General features: G+C 44.6%; 1 protein-coding gene across 1 annotated transcript in view; it reads left to right on the top strand.

Annotated features, from left to right (window-relative positions):
* Positions 1-20489, top strand: part of PPP1R14C (protein phosphatase 1 regulatory inhibitor subunit 14C) — an 87480-nt gene that overhangs the window by 56195 nt on the left and 10796 nt on the right. Inside the window, exons 2-3 of the mRNA XM_070602937.1 lie at positions 9003-9086; positions 10490-10522. Of these exons, the coding sequence (XP_070459038.1) occupies positions 9003-9086; positions 10490-10522 (117 nt within the window). The remainder of the gene's footprint in view (positions 1-9002; positions 9087-10489; positions 10523-20489) is intronic.

Raw genomic sequence — 20489 nt, 5'->3', positions numbered from 1 at the left:
TATTGCTAAAAAGTGCTAACCATCATCTGAGCCTTCAGGATGTCATAATCTGTTTGCTGGTGGAGGGTCTTGCTATCCACGCCATATCTACTATGCGCCGTAAAGTGAAGCGAGATAAAGCGAGGCCCACCCGTGCGTGGCCTCCGCCTTCATGATCCACGGCTACAGATGACTTTCCTGGTCTCCTGGTTTGTGTTGCTGGAGCACTGCTTCCCGAAATGGGAGGTCAATGTTCTAAGACATAAGAGCCTATAGGTCTTCAAAGGTCTGTGGTTTTTCTCTCTTGGTTGGTGTTTTAGGTTGGAAATCGTTTCCCCTCAGGATTCTGGAATCATTGCCCTCCGGCTCCCGGCTCCCAGTGCTGCTGTCGGAAGCCTGGTAACACTGATCCTCCAACTTTCTGTGTGTGGCCTGCTTTCTGTCTGAGAGCTGCCGGGATCCACCTCCGTCCCCGAGCTTCTGACACTCCGCGTGATGTGCTATGGGGTAGCTGGGCGCCTTTGTAAGTGGAAGATGTTTCTTGCAGATTTCACGGCTGATTTAAACATTAAATATTATCATATTTAAATATGTACCACTTACAGCCAAGTGTCAACTCCTTAGGCTTACAGGTCTTCCAATTATAAAACCAAATCAAAGTTAAACATAATTTTGCAAGTTAAACATAAAGTACCCAGCAGCAGAACTCACATGTGGAACATGAGTTGACTGCGATGGCTGGCATCATTCCCTTTATGACAGGGAGTGAGTACAGATCGCCGCAGCTCAGTGTCCCTTGAGCGATGGCTTCTGGCTTCACCTGGTGTGAATAAGTCGCTTATGTATTCCATCCACCCTTTGGCCTTTTCCTCATTAGCCCATGACAATTAACGCAATTCTGCTTGATGCCAACATGTAACCACAGTGCCAGCTTGGCTAGAGGGTGATCATCCAGACGCTTCTTAGAATAAATATGCTTGCTTACAGAAATTTTTTTGGATTGTCATTAAAGTGAAAGCATGGAATGTAAATATTTTCCCAGTGAGCTCACGTAATCCCTAGGATTTGGTTAGCCTCCGGTCTTTTTTGGGTCCTCCCGCAGCTCATAGAAAGGGGAGCTCTCAGAAGAGCTGGCTGTCGTAATAGTGGGTCCCCACTCCCCGTCCTCCTGCCCCCCAATGCTTCTCCCCCAACTGCCACGATGATGTTCACAGTCCCCTAATCCCATGGCACTTCACGTCCTTATTTTGAGATGGAGACTGCAGACAACCGTGAGCCCTGTCACTTTCAGGGAGCTGTTAAGCTGTGTGTCATAGAGCTTGAAAACCATAATCCATTTTCAAGCTGTTTTAGCTTAAGCGTTCCTGCCCCCTTCACTCTTATGGAGAGAAAGGTGTTTGTATTTTTTAAATGCTGACTCCACACTTGACAGGGTTCCTGGGTGCATTTTCTGGCTAGTTGGAAGCGTGCGTGCATGTGATGTGTGGTGTGTGTGCACACGTGTGTGGGTATGTGTGGTGTGTGTTTTTACCACAGAGCGACTGTGTTTCGGGAACCTGCCTCACTTGCATTTCTGCATCCTGGTGTCTGAGCCTGTTCTGAGCTCCCAGCTGTGTAGACCGGCTGCAGGCTGCCGGGTCTACCTGCAGGAGAAATGGCAGTGTGTTCCTGTGCGGTGGCTGGGCGGGGATCCAGCCTCTGCCCCCAAGTTGCGGGGAGGGACGCTGGCTGAACTCTGAACTGCTGGTTGGTTTGTGAAGTGGCTTCCAGGTCCCAGGTGTGTTCCCCGGTATAGCATCTTTCTCCACAACTGCTCGGGGCTGGAAGCCTGGGTCTTCTCTTCACTTTTTCCTTTCCCTCATCCAACATCCAGTTCATCTCCAAATTCCATCTGGCTTTCCCTCCCTATTTTCCATTGTTTAAAATCTTCTTTTTGTTCCTGCCACAACTTGTGTTCAAGCCTCGTTACCTCACAGTGGGAAGGGCATATTCTCCTCTCAGCAGCCTCCTCGACTCCTCGACTCCTCGCCTCCTCCCTTATGCCCAGGGCCCTGCCGCTGGCTCAGCTCTGCCTTCTGGCATCTCCCATCCTTACTCTGAAGCCCTCAGTGGCTAGTCTCTGCACGATGAGAACAAACTGGCAGCCTGCAGGCTGATGGATTTTGTTTGTCCTTCACAATGTTTTAAGTCATTTTTAACCGACTTACAAAAAAATCAGGATATTTTTTACATTAAAAATCTGTATTTTCAACTTGTCCTGTAAACTTAGAAAATCTGGCAGCCCTGAACACATGTTCCTAAAAGATTACAAGAGGTGGGAATGGGGCCTTCTTTGCTGCCTTTCCTTGGGGCTTGTTTTCTCGTTTGCCACACTCCCCACTACTCCTTATAGCACCCCAGCCTGCCTCAGCTCTCATTTCTGTTTCCTGTCTGGCCTCCACAGGCATTAATATTTGCAGCCCAGAGCTGTCTGACTCCCAGGCCAAGGACCTTTCTACACCTCATCTTTAGAACACACCTTGTATTTTTGCCTCCTGTGTACCATTTGGCCTCTTGTGGGGGCTCTCCATCCCCCCAAACCTGTCCAGATCCTGCCATCCCGCAAGGCCAGCTTACACTCCCTCTCCTCTGTGAAACCCTCCCTGCCTGCCCCAGGCGGGAGGTCCCCCTCTCCTTAATTACTAAAGCACTTTGGGTTTCTCTCTCTTTTGGTGCCACCATTTGTCGTTTGTTTCTGTGCTCAGACTGACAGTCCATCCGGGGCAGGGCTCACAGTGTCTGACGCTCGATGCCTGGGATACTGTGGACTCTGAACAGGTGTGCGACCAGAGAGATGCATAGAAATGATCAAGGGCATTGTTCTGTGGGTACCAACAGGAGAGCCGCTGACTAAATGTGGGATGATGTTAGGTGGTGACCGTGAACAGACTGTTTCACTTCTTGTCACCAAAACCACTGTCTGGGGATCTCTCTTCAATGTGGAGAGACCCCCCCAACACAGCTAACCTCTGGTCCACCACAGCGGGCTGTGGGCGTAGTCGCTTCCTTCTAAGTGCTTTTGATCCCTCACTGGGGTGATTCGGTGATAGTGGTGGAAGACCAACAGAGAGGAGAAAGAGCTGAAGAGAACTTCAGTCAAACTTAGAATATTTCCATAGGCTTCATGAAAGACATTAAATACCAAATGTACCCAGCATTGCACACCTGATGCTAGATCACTCTGCTTCCCAGGACCCTCCCACAGGGACCTCCGTGACCCACGTCTCTATGTCCTTCTCACCCAGGCTTTGGTTTCAGCATCACCCACCTTCTAAACTCTCCCCAGCTCCACACTCCCAGTGTGAACACTGAGCTCCTCCGAGCCCCTGATAGATCCGGGTGGGGGTAACGAGAAGCATCGTAGGTTGGTAGAAAGTGCTAGAAAGTGTGGATGCCTAAGGACTGTGAAAAGTACTCAGTCAGTGACTCATTGGTTTGCATCAGTTTTCCTGCTTGGAAAGCCAAGCCCAGGGTTTCCCAGCCACATGCCCCTGGGGAGTCACAGTGACCTTTTAGACTCCTGTCATGCTCCTTTGAGAGGGGCGGGGGCGTTGCCTCCCAGCGTCTGGTCCAGAGGGTGCGTGGACTCTAGGAAAGTCCTGTGCAATGGGGTGAAAGGTTCTATATCTGTGCCATCCTGGGCAGTAGCCACGCACCACATGTGGCTATTGAACACTTGAAATGTGGCTAATGTGACTGAGGAACTGAATTCTTAATTGTATTTCATTTCAGTGAATTTAAATTTAAATACCTCATGTGGTCGCCGTATTGGACAAGCCAGATCTCCAGGGTCGGAGAAAATGGGTCAAATGCAGTCAGAGCCTGAGGGAGGCGAGAGCGCTGTGCAGTCCTGATGAGAGCACGCCTAATTGCCGATTCCTCCCGCGTGGGTGCGACTCTGCATTGCTACACAGCAAAAGCCCGTTGACCAAATCTGGCAGGAATTCAAAGCTGAATAATGTTTGCCGGAAACGCATTGTTGTGCCGTTCTGGGGAAAGCGTGACTTACTTATGATTCTTTCATTTCCTTTAAGAATAGCAGACCTGGAGCTCCCCTTAGCTGGGGTTCCTCAAGCAGCTTCTAGTATATCCTGCTTCCTCTGCTTGATTTCATTAAACCAACATAAACGGATACTGGTGTCCACACCAAGCATAAATCCTGAACCCAAAGGACTGTATCGGGGGAGGACTGGGGAAACGTACACAACGGGAGGCTGTGTAGACAGTTACACAGATCGAAGCTTGTGGGTTTCTCTCTTTTGCTTGGCTTTTCTTGAACACTGGCAGCTGAAACAGGCTATGGGTGTTTGGGGCTTATATGGGGGTTGTTAAAGCCACACTGCGCTGTGGATGTTGCTGAATTAATTTCACGCCGCCTTGGCCGGAACGCGCACACACAGTGTTCGCCCGGCTCTGCTCTGGAGGCTGGATGGCCATGGTGTCAGCATCCCTCGGCCGGGAGAGGGTCCCTGTGTGACTCGTCCCCACTGTGGCTTCCCAGCTGCAATATGTGTTCCCCGTACTGGGCCCCCGTTGTTTTGTAATCTAATGACTTTCTTTGTGATGTTTCAGTCCCCACCAGTCCTTTCACCGTGGAAAGTCTGGCAAACCCTGAAAGCTGTACAGCTGTTTGTGGCTCCCTAAATGACACCCATTCTCTCGCCACAGTCTTCCTTTCATCTGGGATTTCAAATATACACAAAAAGAGGAAGTCAGGCGCAGACAGCATCTGGGCAAGAAGATGCCTCATGGTGGAGGCGAAGTGGTGGTGGCGGGGGAGGCTGGTACTGGTGGAGGGAAGCAGCACACACATCCGGTGTGGTCTTTCCCAGTGTCCTGACAACAGGGCATAGCCACGGGATCCTCCCAGCATCCTTTGCACCGTGGAGACCACATCTGTACTCACTTCCCTGCTCTGCCCTTAAAAATGGCATCTCATGTGAAACAGCAGCTTGGGACCAGTCTGAGACAGACTGGCTGGATGGAAGTGTGGGATGGATGGATTATAGTGAAGACCAGCAGCCCAGCCACGTCTAATTGGAGGGTGGTAGTGCCTGTGTTCATTGCCTTGTCTTGATTGAGTCTCCAGGGCCTGGCAGGTACTATCATATATTCTCTCTGTTTTTTTTTTTTTTTGAGGAAGATCAGCCCTGAGCTAACATCTGCCGCCAATCCTCCTCTTTTTGCTGAGGAAGACTGGCCCTGAGCTAACATCTGTGCCCATCTTCCTCTACTTTATATGTGGGACGCCTACCACAGCATGGCTTTTGCCAAGCGTGCCATGTCTGTACCCGGGATCTGAACCAGTGAACCCCGTGCTGCCAGAGCAGAGCATATGCACTTAACCACTGCGCCACCGGGCCAGCCCCAACCATCATATATTCTCATAGCCAGGCACACATCCCCACCCCCATACTGTTTTTCTGACATCTGGGAAGCCAGGTCATCATGTTTTAATTTTATTCCTATCATTGTGCTTCAGCAAGAAGCAGTTGCTCCCAGTTCTAAGGTCATTAGAATTTTCTAAGGAGATAAGCTTTTTTCATCCCTTCTTGGTATTATTATTAAATTTTTTAAAAGAGATTTTAACCTTAATAAGACTAAGGATGTTAGACTTGCCCCTCTAGTTAGGTTCAATTTTCCTTCTATTTTGTGTGAGCTTTTCAATATGGATTGCATATCTTACAATAATAAAAAAGTAATCAGTACTCTAGCAGCCTTAGCTGTGTGCCAGGGACCATTCCAAACATTTGATATCAATTAGCTAATTTCATCCACACACCAACCTTATGAGGTAGTAGTTGTTTACACTCCCATTTTTATAGGTGAGGAAACTGAGGTCAGAGAGGTTAAGAAAGTAGCCCAGAGTCACACAGTGGGTTAGTGGCAGAGCTGGCCTGTGACCCAGGATGCCCAGCTGAAGAGCCCACAGGCAGGAGGGTCACCCTTCAGCCTTATTCTCATCAAACATTTAAACTGGGGCTGGCCCAGTGGCTCAGCGGTTAAGTGCGCCTGTTCCACTTCAGCGGCCTGGGGTTCCCTGGTTCGGATCCCGGGTACAGACATGGCACCGCTTGGCAGGTCATGCTGTTGCAGGCATCCCACATATAAAGTGGAGGAAGATGGGCATGGATGTTAGCTCAGGGCCGGTCTTCCTCAGCAAAAAGAGGAGGATTGGTGGCAGATGTTAGCTCAGAGCTAATCTTCCTAAAAAAAAAAAAAAAAATTTAAACTTCCTATTTCTATATCAGCCAGTTCTGTTAATAGGTAAATGTTAATTAAGTATAAATATAAAAATTCTGTTGATGAATATAAAGCTTCTCTTCCATCAAGTAGAACTTCCCAGATGAGGCCTAAAACACCCACATTGATAATTACTGGTTTTGGAGTCGATTATCCCATTGAGCTCTCAATCAAAGGATCTAAACAAATTCTCCACAGGAGCAGGAGTAGTCGCTCGGGGTTCACCAGAGGGGTGTTCTGGAACTCTCTGTGCCCGGTGAGGACCTGCTCTCAGGAGCTAGTGTTACTGAGGGTGGTTGAGAAGGAAAATCACGCTTCTGTTTTTCTCGTTTACTCTCACGCTGTTACCACACTCACAACACGTCGACACCAGATGTGGGGTTTCCACACACAAGCAGTCCTCCTAGACGCCAGCTGCGTGTCCTGTAATTTAATTCAGTTCTGCCTGGAGTTGGGCTCAGATCCCGCAGCCTAAGGGCTCTGTCCCACCAGACTGCCCCCACTGCAGATGCCAACACATGTCCCGGGTTGTCACCTGTACTTCTGACCAAGGGCTGTAAACCGGTCTTCCCATGAACCCCTTCCGTGGGTTCGATAATTTGCTAGAATGGCTCCCAGAACTTAGGGAATTACTTATGTTTATCAGTGTATTACAAAGAATACAATAAAGGATACAGATGAACAGACAGATGAAGCGACACATAGGATGAGGTCTGGAAGGGTCCCAAGCACAGGGTCTTCTGTCCCCGTGGAGTTGGGATACATGGCTTATAGATGTGTTTACCAACCTGGAAGCTCCCTGAACCCCCTGCCATTGGAATTTTTATGGAGGCTTCATCAATAGGAAACTCCATTTCCAGCCCCTCCCCACTTCCAAGAGCATGGGAAATGGGGTGGAAAGTCCCAAGCTTCTAATCATGGCTTGATCTTTCTGGTGACCCCCCCCCCTCATCCGGGAGCCCACCAAGAGTCACCTCATTAGAACAAAAGACGCTCCTATCACCCGGGAAATTCTAAGGGTTTTAGGAGCTCTGTGTCAGGAACTGGGGTCAAAGACTAGATGTTAGAACAAAAGATTCTCCTGGCATCCCTGTTTACAAGGGTTTTAGGAGCTCTGTGTCAGGAACTGGGAGCAGAAACCAATATATATATTTTTATTATTCCATCGTAGTGTATCATGTTCCTCAGTTTCCTCAAAAAACTTGGGTCCTCTCTTGTGTTGGAACAGGACAAAAAAAATGATTGAGCACTATTATCTGGTAAATGCATTTTCCTAGAAAGGAAATACTCAGAAAGTCAGACTTACCCCTGGAGACCAGACGACACAGCTGGCACAGAGTGGCTAAGGCCAGGTGAGCACACAGGTGTGGCCCCCACAGATCTCTCTCCATCTCCTGCAGACACTTGGCCATCCTGTGGCTGGGAGGAGTTGAGGTGACTCCTAATGGGAAGGCAAAATGCAAAATTATAGACTCTCTTAAATTGCTTTTTTTTTTTTTTGGTGGGGAAGATTGGCCCTGAGCTAACATCTGTTGCCAATCTTCCTCTTTCTGCTTGAGGAAGATGGTCCCTGAGCTAATATCCTTGCCAATCTTCCTCCATGTTGTATGTGGGAGCATGACTTGATGAGTGGTGTGTAGATCCACACCCAGTGCCCAAACCCGCAAACCCTGGGCCACCTAAGAGGAGCATGCAAACTTAACCACTATGCCACTGGGCTGGTCCCTCTTAAATTTCGTTTTTATTTCCACGTTCTCAGAGGTATGGGGAAGATCAGGTAACAGGAGAAACGAGACGAAGCTAGGATCTACTTTGCGTTGGAAGTACAGATTCCAAATGAGCGACGTCTTTCACCTCATTCCAGCTGGACTTTCTTGCCTTCTTTGCTGGGTTGGATGTCTTTGGTTTTTAAACTCGACTTACACTGGCTGAAACAATAAAAGGGGTTTACTCAATGGTAGGGGGCTTCAGAGTATGTTTGACCCAGTGACGTTCTCCAGAACTCTCCTTTCTTATTTCTCCCTACTCTGCCCACCATGAGTCAGACTCGCTCCCTTCGTGGTCCGTGATGGCTGCGAGCAGTTTCCAGGCTAAGCGCTTCCTCAGTGCAGAGGAGCGAGCAGGGATGCTCCTGCTGAAAGAGCGTCTTTTCCCAGAGCCCCACTGGCCTCAGCTGGATCACAGGTCCTGTCCTGAGTCAGTAACTGGGGCTGGGTGGGGCGATGTGGACTCAAGTGTCCACATCAGAAACCGGTGGTGGAAGCGGGTTTCCCCAGACCCGGAGCCCTGAAGGGAGGCACCCAGCTCCCCAGATGAAGATCGGCAGTCACCGAGAGAAGGGGAGATGTAGTGTGGGAAACTGCACCTCTCCCCGCTCTTTCTAGAACCTGCCAATTCCCCATTGTATACTCATAATCAGTTTTCTGCCAGAAACCGGAAAATTGTCATTTTTGAAAATATTACTTTTTCCTGCTTTGTGACTCTTAAATCTCCTTTGCTCCCAGCTCCTGTCTCTCTTTCCTTCTCCCCTCCCTCCTCTGCTTCCTTTTCCTTCTGTTTTCCTGGTTTTTCTTTCTTTCTCCTGCTTCTCCTCCTCTCCCGCCTCTTCCTCCTGGTCTCTCCTTCCCCCCTGAATTGTCCACCTCCCTTAATTGATGATCTAATAATTTATTTAACTCAACTAAAGTGTCGGTACAATGTAGTTTGTCACTAAATAGAATGGCTTCACTTTCGCCCCCCAGGAAGAAGAAATGCCAGAGGTAGAAATTGACATTGATGATCTTCTCGATGCAGACAGTGAAGAAGACAGAGCTTCAAAACTACGGGTAAGCAGCTTTCAAAATCTGGAAGCTTCCACGCATGGATGCTTGAATCCACTTGGGTCTCTAGAGCTTGGCATGCCCTGATTCTGCCCTCTGGCAGTGTTGGCCCCCCCCCGGTTTGAGCAATGGCAGTTTGCAGAGAGGAAGGCAACCGGATGTGAGTATTCATCCTCATTAGCGACGTCTCTGATGAGAAAGCCGTTCTTGACTACAGTCAGTTCTCCAAGCACCTTATGGATGAGTCTCTCCAGCCTCATCTTCTTGGGAGAAAGGGCTGGTTCTGCTTCCGGAGATCCTCTTGCCTGGGAAGGAAGTAATGGCCCACAGTAGTGTGAGGAGGCGAAGCTAGAACCGGTCTCTAAGCCCGGGACTCTGGTCTCCCAGTCGTGGATTATATCATTCATAAAATTCATTTCTAGATAAGATTGTTTGCAATGTAATTCTATCTAATAAAATATCCTTTATTAGAGGATGCTCAACTGATAAGCATTCTCGTACGACGGTGGATGTTGGCATGTCTCCTGTTTCTTTAGTCCAGAGCAATAAGATATTTATTTCCCTCCTACAGGAGATGAAATCTATCATCTTAAAATCTGCACTTGGCAGTTTCTAAAACCAATTAACCTTTGACCTGCCATTGTTCTTAACGTTCGCTGATAATTACTGTTAAAGGCTGTTGCTTATCACCAATGGCAAATGATCACTAAAGGCAATTAAAAGGCACATTTTAATGTATTAATGTGTTTAATGTGTTACTAATTACCAGCGTCCCTTGAGTGGCGACCAGTCTCAGTGTAATGATTATGTCTTGTTAATGAATTTGTTTGGGAGATGTTAGCATGCTAACTATGAAAGTTACCGAAGGAAAAATAAAGCAGGAACCAGTTCTTTTGAAAACGTAACGACATAAAAGTTTTCTTAAAATTGAAAACTTGAAAAGGGCTCTAGCTACGGGGAGGTCACCCCTCTGGTTCTCAGCGAGGACACTGAAGCCTGCAGGGCTGTGACAAGCTGGTTTCTGCTTGAGTCACAGCCCGGCTCCCCACTCTCCGAGTCTAGTGTGATTGTCACCGTCTCTCACGGGCTGCCTCAATTTAAGTATATCTGGGTTATTATTAACCAGGTTGGCAGTCTGAAGGAAAGGGGTGTGTGTGAGTGTGTGTGTGTGTATGTAAGCATGTGTGTATTCTGAAGATTGCGTGACATTCCTGCACATAAAGTGTGCAAGTTTATGTATCTTCAGATGACCAACAAATAATCAGTAATAATAAAGTGTGATTCTAGACAGCCAGTGTGAGATCTTGATTTACCATTTTAGAATAATACTATAAAGATGAAATGATTTTTAGTTTCACTTTTAAAATGATGCTAAATTTTAAAATAAATGCCTGTGTGTTTCATTCTAGGAAGCGCTCATAGACTGCTACAAACCAACGGAGGTAAACAGTCACTTTTCCTAAGGACCTTGTGTGAATTCCTTTTGGTTAAATCAATTTGTCTATTTTTAAAGCCAAACCACAATAACTGGGTTTGATTTGTGTATACCGAGTAGCAATTATCATCGATAAGTGAAGCACATATGTTTCTGAATAGTACTAACATCCTCATTTGTATAAATGTCTGGTTCTGAAAGACTTAAACCTGATGGAGTTGAGTGTGTTGCTTGCTTTTATGGAAAAGCCAAATTTCAGAGGTAATGATGAGAGGGTTTGGAATCACTTTAGTCAAAGTTTTAGCTTTATAAGTGGAGACTACATTCTGTTAGTGTATCGGTATGTATTTTTAAAAAGCTTGAAGCCAATTCTATGGATGCCTTTATTGGAAGAAGAAATTTTATGCTTTGTTTGGATATTCATCAAGCGTATAAATATTAATGTAAACAACAATGGATATTTGTTTGATTAAACCAAAGCATTTAATGTTGACTCTCATGGCTGAAAGCACAAACCATGCAGAAATGAAGGATTTGATCAGTTCTGAAAATATTGGTAAAAGATGTTCCTGTGATGACTCAGAGAAATGAGAAGAGCCATCAGATGTTTTGGAATCTGTTTGCAACATCAAAGCAGTGGTGGTAGGACTTGTGTTTTTTGAAGTGGTGTAATTACAAAGTGAGAGGAAAGCAGGCTTTTAAAAGAGTGTGTAAAATTTAAACGACTAGGATGTTTTATGATCATTTGGTCTGAGGCCAGTTACTTATTTGAGCTTTGTTCTTACAATCTCCAGTTTTCCTTTATGTTTTTTTTGAGGAAGATTAGGGCTGAGCTAACATCTGCTGCCAATCCTCCTCTCTGTCTCTTTTTTTTCTTTTAGCTGAGGAAGACTGGCCCTGAGCTAACATCCATGCCCATCTTCCTCTACTTTATATGCGGGATGCCTACCACAGCATGGCTTGACGAGCAGTGCCATGTCTGCACCCAGGATTTGAACTGGCAAACCCCAGGCCACCAAAGTGGAATGTGTGAACTTAACCACTGCAGCACTGGGCCGGCCCCTTCAGTTTTCCTTTATGTTGATTACATCTTGCAGTCATAGAGATTTTTAATTTAAATTTTAGTTATTAAAATGCATATTTTTATCACGGTAATACATATTCATAATTTTGAAAACCCAAAATACCTTTAGGCTTGTAAAGAAAAAGTAGTGGTGTCTTGGCCATCCCTCGCCACAAGTCCCCCTCCTAAGAGGTATATACTTTATATATTTTTATACAAAAACTTAGGGCTGTTTCCTTGCTTTTCCTAAACGTGCACTTACTACTCTGTTTTTTTCATCTGTTGACTTAAGGGAAAATTTGGTAGCTTTCTCACTCTCCACACAATTCATTCCCCTACATCTTCAATAAACAAATAAACAAAACAATGTTTTGTTAAATCAGTAGTCAAGGTTAATAACATATGATTTAAACAAATGTTTTTCACTGCCTAGCCAAATAGTGGAACAGGACCATGGCTTCTTTGTTGTATAGCCCTTTGTTTTTCCTGGAGTTGATAACTACCTTGTCATTTATTTTGTCTAGTACCTATTGATATTTTTTGTTGAACTCTCAATATCTTTGTCAGATGTGTAATATATTTTCTGTGCACTCAAATGCATCATTTCCATTCCCCCCACCCCCAACTTGCCTCCTGGAGCCCCTGGGCAACAATCTGGAGAAGTTATTCCTGGGGTCTACTGAGTGGCTGCTGTCTTGAGATTTCCGTTCACTCCAGTCCTATGTTAGATACTTTGTTTCTTAAATCCCCGGCTTCCTCATTTTGGTTAGAGTTCATCATCCAGTAGCTTTTTGGTTAAGGAGGCATAGAAGGTAAATTTTTTTAATCCTTGCATATATGGAAATGTATCTTGATCCATAGTTTGGATGGTGTAGAATTCAAGGATAAAATCCATTGTTAAAACTCAATTTTAAAGGCATTACTCTATTGTCGTATTACTTCTATTGTTAAGAAGTCTGATACCGTTTCTTTCTTTTTTTTTTTTTTTTGAGGAAGACTAGCCCTGAGCTAACTACTGCCAATCCTTCTCTTTTTGCTGAGGAAGACTGGCCCTGAGCTAACATCCATGCCCATCTTCCCCTATTTTATACATGGGACGCCTACCACAGCATGGCCTTTGACAAGTGGTGCCATGTCCGCACCGAGGATCTGAACTGGTGAACTCCGGGCCACCAAAGCGGAATGTGTGCACTAACCGCTGTGCCGCTGGGCCCGCCCCGATACCATTTCCATTCTCAGACCTTTGTATGCAACCTATTTTTTTCCCTTCGGTTAACTTTTAGGATTATCTCCATATTTTGAAAGTTTACAATGATATGCTCTGGTGTGGATTTTTTCCTATTCATATGCTAGGTGCTTTATAAGCTCTTTTAGTCTGAAGATTTATATCTTTCAGTTTTTCCCAAAAAAGTCTTTTATTATTTGTTATTTTTATTAATTTCTTCTTCAGTACTCTATTTTTCTGGCTCTCCTGCTATTTACTTCTTCTGGATGGAACTCTATAATTTCTTATCTTTTCCCTTTTGTTTTCTGTCGCTTTGATCTTTTACTCTGCTTTCTGAAAGATTTCCCTGACTTTATCTTCTAGCCTTTCTACTGATATTTTAAAATTTCAGCTATCTTATTTTTAATATCCAAGAGCCCTTTTTAAATCTCTGTTCACTTTGTTATAATGTTTCTTCTTATTTCATGGATGCATTTTATTCTTTTCTCTCTTTGAGGATATTAATCAAATTTTTCTTTGCTTTGCTTTTGTTTTTAAGATTATTCTGCTACCTGCATTGTCTCTGTTTTCTCTGAATCCCACCTTTTTTCTGTCTATTTTTGTGTCTTTTTACTGACTTTTGGCAGTATCCATCTTTGAGTGTTGGGAGCCAGTAAGCTGATTGGCCTCTGTGTGTGTGAGCACAGCTTGTCCACTGGTGAGCCTCACTATGGAGTGACCAGGTTGCAAATCTGATTTTTTGTGGTGTATATCTATGGAGCAGGGGGCCTCCTCAAACTGTCACTATTTGGGCATCCTTTTTCTGGAGAGATTTGTCCTTTTTTTAAGAGTTTGATGCTCTGAACTCCTACCTGAGGGTTGATAGTCTGACTTGAAACTTTGTGGAAGCAGGGATGGGAAGGAGGCGCGAGACCACCATTTAGACCACCAATTCACTCACCCATGAACTGGCACGTGATGTGGGAGTGGGTGGGTTGCTGCTGAGAGTGGATCCAGACTGGCAGCTGTAGGCATGCCCTTTACTCTCTTTATCATTCCCTTTTTCTTCAGTTCTCCTCCGAGGTGGAGAAATTCACATTTTGGTGGTTTAGGTGGGGAAGGTTGGACTGCCATGAGCCCCCTGCTCCTCCGAGTTTTTGCAGTCTCCAGGGAGCACAATATTTACACTTGTTTACAGCCATGCAGGTAAATGAACATGGCAGGTCTCGCCTCCCTGGGACAAAAGTATTCCTCATCTGGTTTCTATAAGGCGGCTTGTGAGCTGAAGGGATGTAGAATTTGAATGTTTTCAGAATTCCAGAGGAAGAAAGAAAGAAAAGAGACTGGAGTTTACAAGAGAACATGTCCGTGTTCTTTGTTTAGCTCATGGTTTCCAGGAATGAAAATGGTATAAAATGCTGAGAAATTTCAGTCAAGTTCCTATCTATTAAAGGATCGTCTTGGAAATGATTGGCGAGTGTTGACTTTGAGCTTATTATGTCAATAAAAAACAGATTTTACTGGCTCCTGGATTATGATGATAAAAATAGTGGCTTACATTTTCCCTGAGTTCTCTCGTTGACATGCAGTAACAAGCATTATCTTGTTTAATCCTCACAATCATCACTTGAAGTAGAGCGTTTGCGTAACGCGTCTAAGACCTCACAGCAGTGCGCAGAGGGACCAGGACTCAACCCTGAGTTTCTGACATCTGCTCATGTCCTCTTTTCTTTCCATCCTGCCCGTCTTCCTAAGCTACTTGACTTTGCAAGACATTTAGACATTAAAGGACTTTGTCCTGTCTTAACTAAATGCCTGCAAATTAATGATGTTCTTTTTCAGGTAGCCTTCTCTGGAGGTGCTACTTTTTGATCAAAAGAATTTTACATACAATTATTATGCCACTTTGAGGTTAGAAATCTAAAGAAGACGTCTTTGCTGATTCGGCTGCATTTATTTATAGTCTCCTTGCAGAGGCAGAGTGGGTGGTAGGAAGAAGCCTGGACTTCGAGTCCAGAGTCTTGTGGCGGCACCAGCACTAAATGTCTGTGAATTTAAGCAATTTTCTCAACCTCTCTGAGCCTCCATTTCCTCTTCAATAAACTGGAGGTAATAATAACCACCTCTCTGGGTTTTAAGTAACAATTATTTGCAATGATAGTAATTTTAGTGACAGTAACAATAATAACAATAGATAAATAATTACTAAGCACATGCCAGGCACCGATCTAAGTACATCATGTGTATTAACTCATTTCGTCTTCACAAGAAAGCTATGAGATTGACACTACAGTCGTGTGTCGCTTAATGACGGGAATATGTTCCAAGAAATGCATCCTTAGGTGATTTCGTCATTGTGTTAACATCACAGAGTGTACTTATCACAAACCTGGATGGTGTAGCCTACTATACAGCTAGGCTATATGGTACTAATCTTATGGGACCACTGTCATATATGTGGTCCGTCATTGACCAAAATGTCACTGTGTAGCGCAAGACTGTATTGTTATCAGTTAATGCATTTTCTATATAAGGTAGTGCTTCTCCATTATATATTAAATATGCAAAATGCCTAAATTCACCAGTAATGATGTTCTTGAATTATTCAATTTGAAGCGCAGACTTTAAAGAATCTGCTAATTTCACAGAAGTGATGTTGTTTTTGGTGTGTCACTCTCTGTCATATACTTCGGGTCCATGGTTTCATCCTATGTGGATCCCTTACTAATAAGAAAAGGACTTGTGTTTCCCCATTTTGATTCATATTCCAAACTGTGGACTCTTGACGTATAAATCTTTACTGACTTAGACCCTTCAAAACACAGCAATATAATTGTGGTCACCACTCTCATGTATGAGTGATTATAAGTGATGGTAAAAATGGTGTTTTTAATTTTTTCCCCCAGAGTAAATGTCATTTCTGATGTAGTTGATATTATAATAGAGTTGATTTAAGGACAGAAAAAGGACGTTTCTGTATAATGCCAGAAGAAAAGGAGAAATTTTATTTTGGTTATTACTTAGATTTGAATGACCAGTAGTGACAGCCTAGTGGACACGTAGAAATCAGGGGTAGGGTATTGGGGCCTGCTAGCGAGGCTAGGCCCAGAGGAGCTTCTTTTCCTGTTTCTCACTCTTACTTTGCGTGATTTTCAAATCTTAGGAGCACACACTGGGAGGTACTGGACTGGTGGGCAGAAAATGCATTTAATATGGGCTTGAGGGCATCTGTCTTACCATCTGCTAGGGGAGCTCCAGTCCAATCAATGGACTTTTTAAAATCTCTTTTTATAGTGGAAGGTGGCTGTGACATTGCTTTCTGATAAACATCAGATTTTTCTTTCTGTGCGTTTATTTCATTTTTGGGAAATAGAGGCTGTGATATGACCCAGCATTTTAGCAATCAAAGCCTGTAAGTTGATATGCATCAGGGATTCATGCCCAATGACTAGATCTGCGAGTAGGTGGTAAGAAGCGTTCCATGTCTCAGTGATCCCCCAGGTCATGGCAATGTCATAGCCACAAGATGGGACAGGAAAGGGGTGTCTGATCGTGGTTTGCAAATAAAAATTGACCAGTGCTTTTGGAGAGGCAGGGCTGCCGTGTTGTTCTTTTTGTCTTGGCAGGAGAAAGGCAGACTCTCCTTCTTTTGCTGCAGTGTCATGGTGACTGCATCTCACTTTTCCAACAGGCTTTGGTGGTGGCCGCTGTCAACTCATCCTGCTCGCATCAGCTCCCTATCCATTTAGCATTTTAACCTGTTGTTGAAAATATAGTTCAATTTGTGTTTACGTGGAAGTACTCAGAGCCCAGGTTCATTGAGCTGACTGCCATGGAGAGACGATATAAACTGGCTATTGACAACACAGAGAGGCTGTGTTGGCGATGGGAAGAGACGTGGCTTGGCACTTTGCTATATGCTCTTTATTCATTTGCTCAACAAATGTTTACTGAACATCTGTGTGCCTGTAACTAATCTAGGGACTTAGACAAAGCAGCAAACGTGTACCCGCATCTTTAAAACAATCTGTCACAAGGCCATGGTTAACTATGGTAAGAATTGAAGTGCTCAAAGAATATTAAAATAGGAATAAAAGGACAGAAATGCCATGGTGTCAGCTCACCCCGTGGTTCCCTAAGTTAGGAACCAAATTGCTTAATGGAATGTGATGTTAGGGGATCTGTACTTGCTAGAGAAGGCCGAGGAAGCTCCATTTCGCTCCAGTTCAATGGGTCTGAGTATCTACACTGGGGAGCCTTTTCATCTGGTCTCTCATGGGGCTTCCTCAAAAAAGACAGCAATCTGGGGCTTGGATGAGGAATGGAGCTTGAATGCTAGAATAATGAGTTGAAAGGCATCCTTTAAAAGCTGTCACTTTCAGAACAATGTTTCTGAATAGTGAGAGAATTGGGAGCTTCCAAAGAAAGACTGGAATTGCTGAAAAAGATATTTTAGGGGTTGTAGCCCTTGGCTATGAAAGCCTAATTATATTTTAGTGTAATTAGCCAAGTAAGTAATAAAGGATTGAGATTTATTAACCAGAAAGATGAGTATCTTTACCTAGTGGCCGAAAGGATTTTGGTCCAGTATACCAGTTGCTCACACACTTCCATTAGGGCTCCTTATGCACCTGGCCTCCTGTGCCCAGGAAGAAAGAGCCAGGATGTGCTGGAGCTGGCATTTGCACCCACATTTGAGCCCACATCCTGTGCTCTGTCTACTTCTCACTGCCTTTCTCTGAATTCCTACTAGGTGAGCACAAGCTCCCCTTGGGAATATATATGAATCTGATTAAGATGGTCTTCATTGAGGAAAATCAACCCAGAAATGTTAGTTAAGCTTGCTGAGGACGTGCAGTCATGGAGAAAAACTCTGCATTTGTTTTCTGGTCTTTATTCAGCACTCTTTGCAAAGTTACGGAACGGTCCACAACACCTTCTTCACTTCTGACACCAGTTGCAAGATCAGGGGTCCCCAAGACCGTACTCATGTTTGATAATTGAGAAGGACCCACAGAACTCACTGAAAGCTGTTATATTCGTGGTTTTGGTTTAGTACAGTCAAAGGCTACAGATTAAACTCAGCCAAGGGAAGGGCTGTGTGGGACAGAGTCCAGGAAAGTTCCAAACACGGAGCCCCCAGCTCTCCTCTCCCATTGGAGCCATGGATGCTGTCAATTCTCTCATCTATGGTGTGTGACCGTATGCACATGCAGAGGATTGCCACCCAGGGAAGCTCACCTGAGCCTGGAACGCCAGAGTTTTTCTTGGGACTCAGTCACACAGATATGGTTGACTGCCCACATGGCTGCCGTCAGTCTCCAGCCCCTCGGGATCTTGAGCTGTTACCAGATGACCCAAAGCGCCCCCCTGAATCACATAACTAGACTCCAGCGTGGTCCAAGGCCCTCAGGTGAACAAAGACACTTTTATCAGGCAGGACCTTCCAAGGGCTTAGAACTCACCTCCCAGGAGCTGAGGGCAAAGCCCAGACCTCTTTTTGGGCAAGGTTCAATTCTTTTCCACACGCTCTTGGAAGCAGGATGACCGTGCGAATAATGATAATGATAATGATGATAGCAACAATACTTGTGATATAATATAAGGAAACAAAAAGGAGATGATGTTATAGGAAGAACCACATGGGTCTTGGCCTGTGGATGCTTTTCCCCTGTAGTTAATGATTGTTTTTTTGAAAGACGTGATGGAGGAGGTACCAGCCTTAATGGGCAGTGGACTTTTAAGTGGTTGGCATTTTCAAGTAATCGATTGTGATTTTATGCCCTTTTCTTTTTTCATTAAATTCAGAAGGAATGATCATATTTTTAAAGCTCATCAATCCTGTATTAAAAATAGCTCCATCTTCTCTCCTTGTGTTCAGATTCATCTGGACAGAAGAAAGAATATGAGTTCAAGGCCATTTGACACATGACTCTGGGATTTCTATATCTTTAGCGAAGGGAGTCACAACCACTAAAGAATCTCACACAGGTTGGAAATGGGTTTCTTTCATTTCAGAGAGATTCAGGTATTTGTAGCAAGTAATATTCTCCCTCACGGGTAATGGGACCTTTGATGAAATGACTTTAGTTTTCTCAGTGATTATAAAGTGGGAGATTATAACTTTGCTGAATTTACTCCATGATTATTTACTGTGGTTGGATTATTTATAGGGGATTTTATTTTACATTGAATCCTAAGTGTGCAGATTCTGAGAAACCTATTAGTACCGAAGGAAGAATTAAATGCCAGTAAGTCTGCATATGGTGAGGGCAAATGAGCTATTCTGCTGCATACAGATAAAGGTGAGAATTTGGGTACAAAATAAATTAGTCTAAGAGCAGTGGTCTGAATCTCTAAATAGATTAATGGAACTGCTCTCACCAGCAGAACAAATTAATCTCTACAGGAGGCAGATAGTCAAGAAAATAAATGGACAAAATAGTGTCAATGGTTTTAAGTTAAAGAAGCGGGGGAAAACCAACCCGGATATAGTTAAGACCTTCAGGAGTTTATGTTGGTAGAAGTGATTGTAATGACAGTAGGCACAAACCCTTACCTATAACAGATTCATAAGCCTCTTTTCAGATAATGAAAAATAACTTCTGTCCTGGTGTGCTCTGCCGGCAAATGGACCTCTCTAAAGATAAACACCCCCCCCCCGCACCCCCAAAAAGAGGGGGCAAAGTAAATATTTTAGTGATGAGTGATGTTGGGGCTTGTGGTGCTGAAGAACCCCTGTGACTGCAGGGAGCAAGTCCCAGTGCCACCCAGGGCTGGGGACACCCTGTCCGACAGTGCTGTTTCACTGCCTGCCTGTTTGTCCTCCTGTGTGACCTGGATATTCAAGCCTATAAAAGTTTACAGCGTGATTTTTAAATGCTTAGCTGGTCCTTTGGGTGAGGACATTTTGCCATTTGGGACAGTTCTCAGGTGTTGTCATCAGGTTGTAAAAGAGGCACGTATGACCCTTCCATTGCCCTCACTTATCTGAACATCAGTGGATCTGGAAATTCTTCTCTCCTTCCACCTGATCACTCCTTGCCTGAATCCCACATCATCTGTTGAATGTCATGCTTTTTGGAAGAAGTGTCAGGTAGTCATGTAAAACTTGCTCGAGTTGACTTGGTTTGGTGTCATCTGACATGAGACTCGGGATCGCGAGCAGAGGGCCCCTGTGAATACACATTTTTTAAGAAATGACTAGTGCATTGATTGGGGTGACAAAGAGGAGACAGGATACAGGGGAACCACTGACCCACGTGGGTCCCAGCCTTGAGGATCCTCGCCTGCTGTTTCTCTCTTCGCCCCGCCCTGGACTCTGAGTAAGGGGTGGATGATATTTTTTGGACAAGCCATTGAGCATCCAGAGTTCTGCGGGGCACACTTTATTGGAGCCTGCGTGATCTACACAATTCCACGTACTGCGCTTAGCGATGCTGTTCACCGAGCAGCAGTTTTAAGCATTTCTTTCAAAGGTCCTTTTGTCAGGAAATACTTCTAATCAAAGGGCCACCACGTAATATCCGTTTATCTTATTTATCTTTTTAAATGACTCCAAATGCTCGGAAGAATGACATAACTGCACTTTGATTAGGCACAAAGCAGTGCTTTGCAATGATACTGTGGTTTCTCCTTTTCCTACTTTCCCATGGACCCATCCTCCTTAAAACAGCGCAGTTTCACCAACTGACTGTAACAGATGAA

This window comes from Equus przewalskii, chromosome 32 (genome assembly GCF_037783145.1).
Source record: "Equus przewalskii isolate Varuska chromosome 32, EquPr2, whole genome shotgun sequence".
Classification (NCBI taxonomy): domain Eukaryota; kingdom Metazoa; phylum Chordata; class Mammalia; order Perissodactyla; family Equidae; genus Equus; species Equus przewalskii.
The sequence above is the reverse complement of the archived record's forward strand: the minus strand, read 5'-3'. Positions and strand labels throughout refer to the sequence as shown.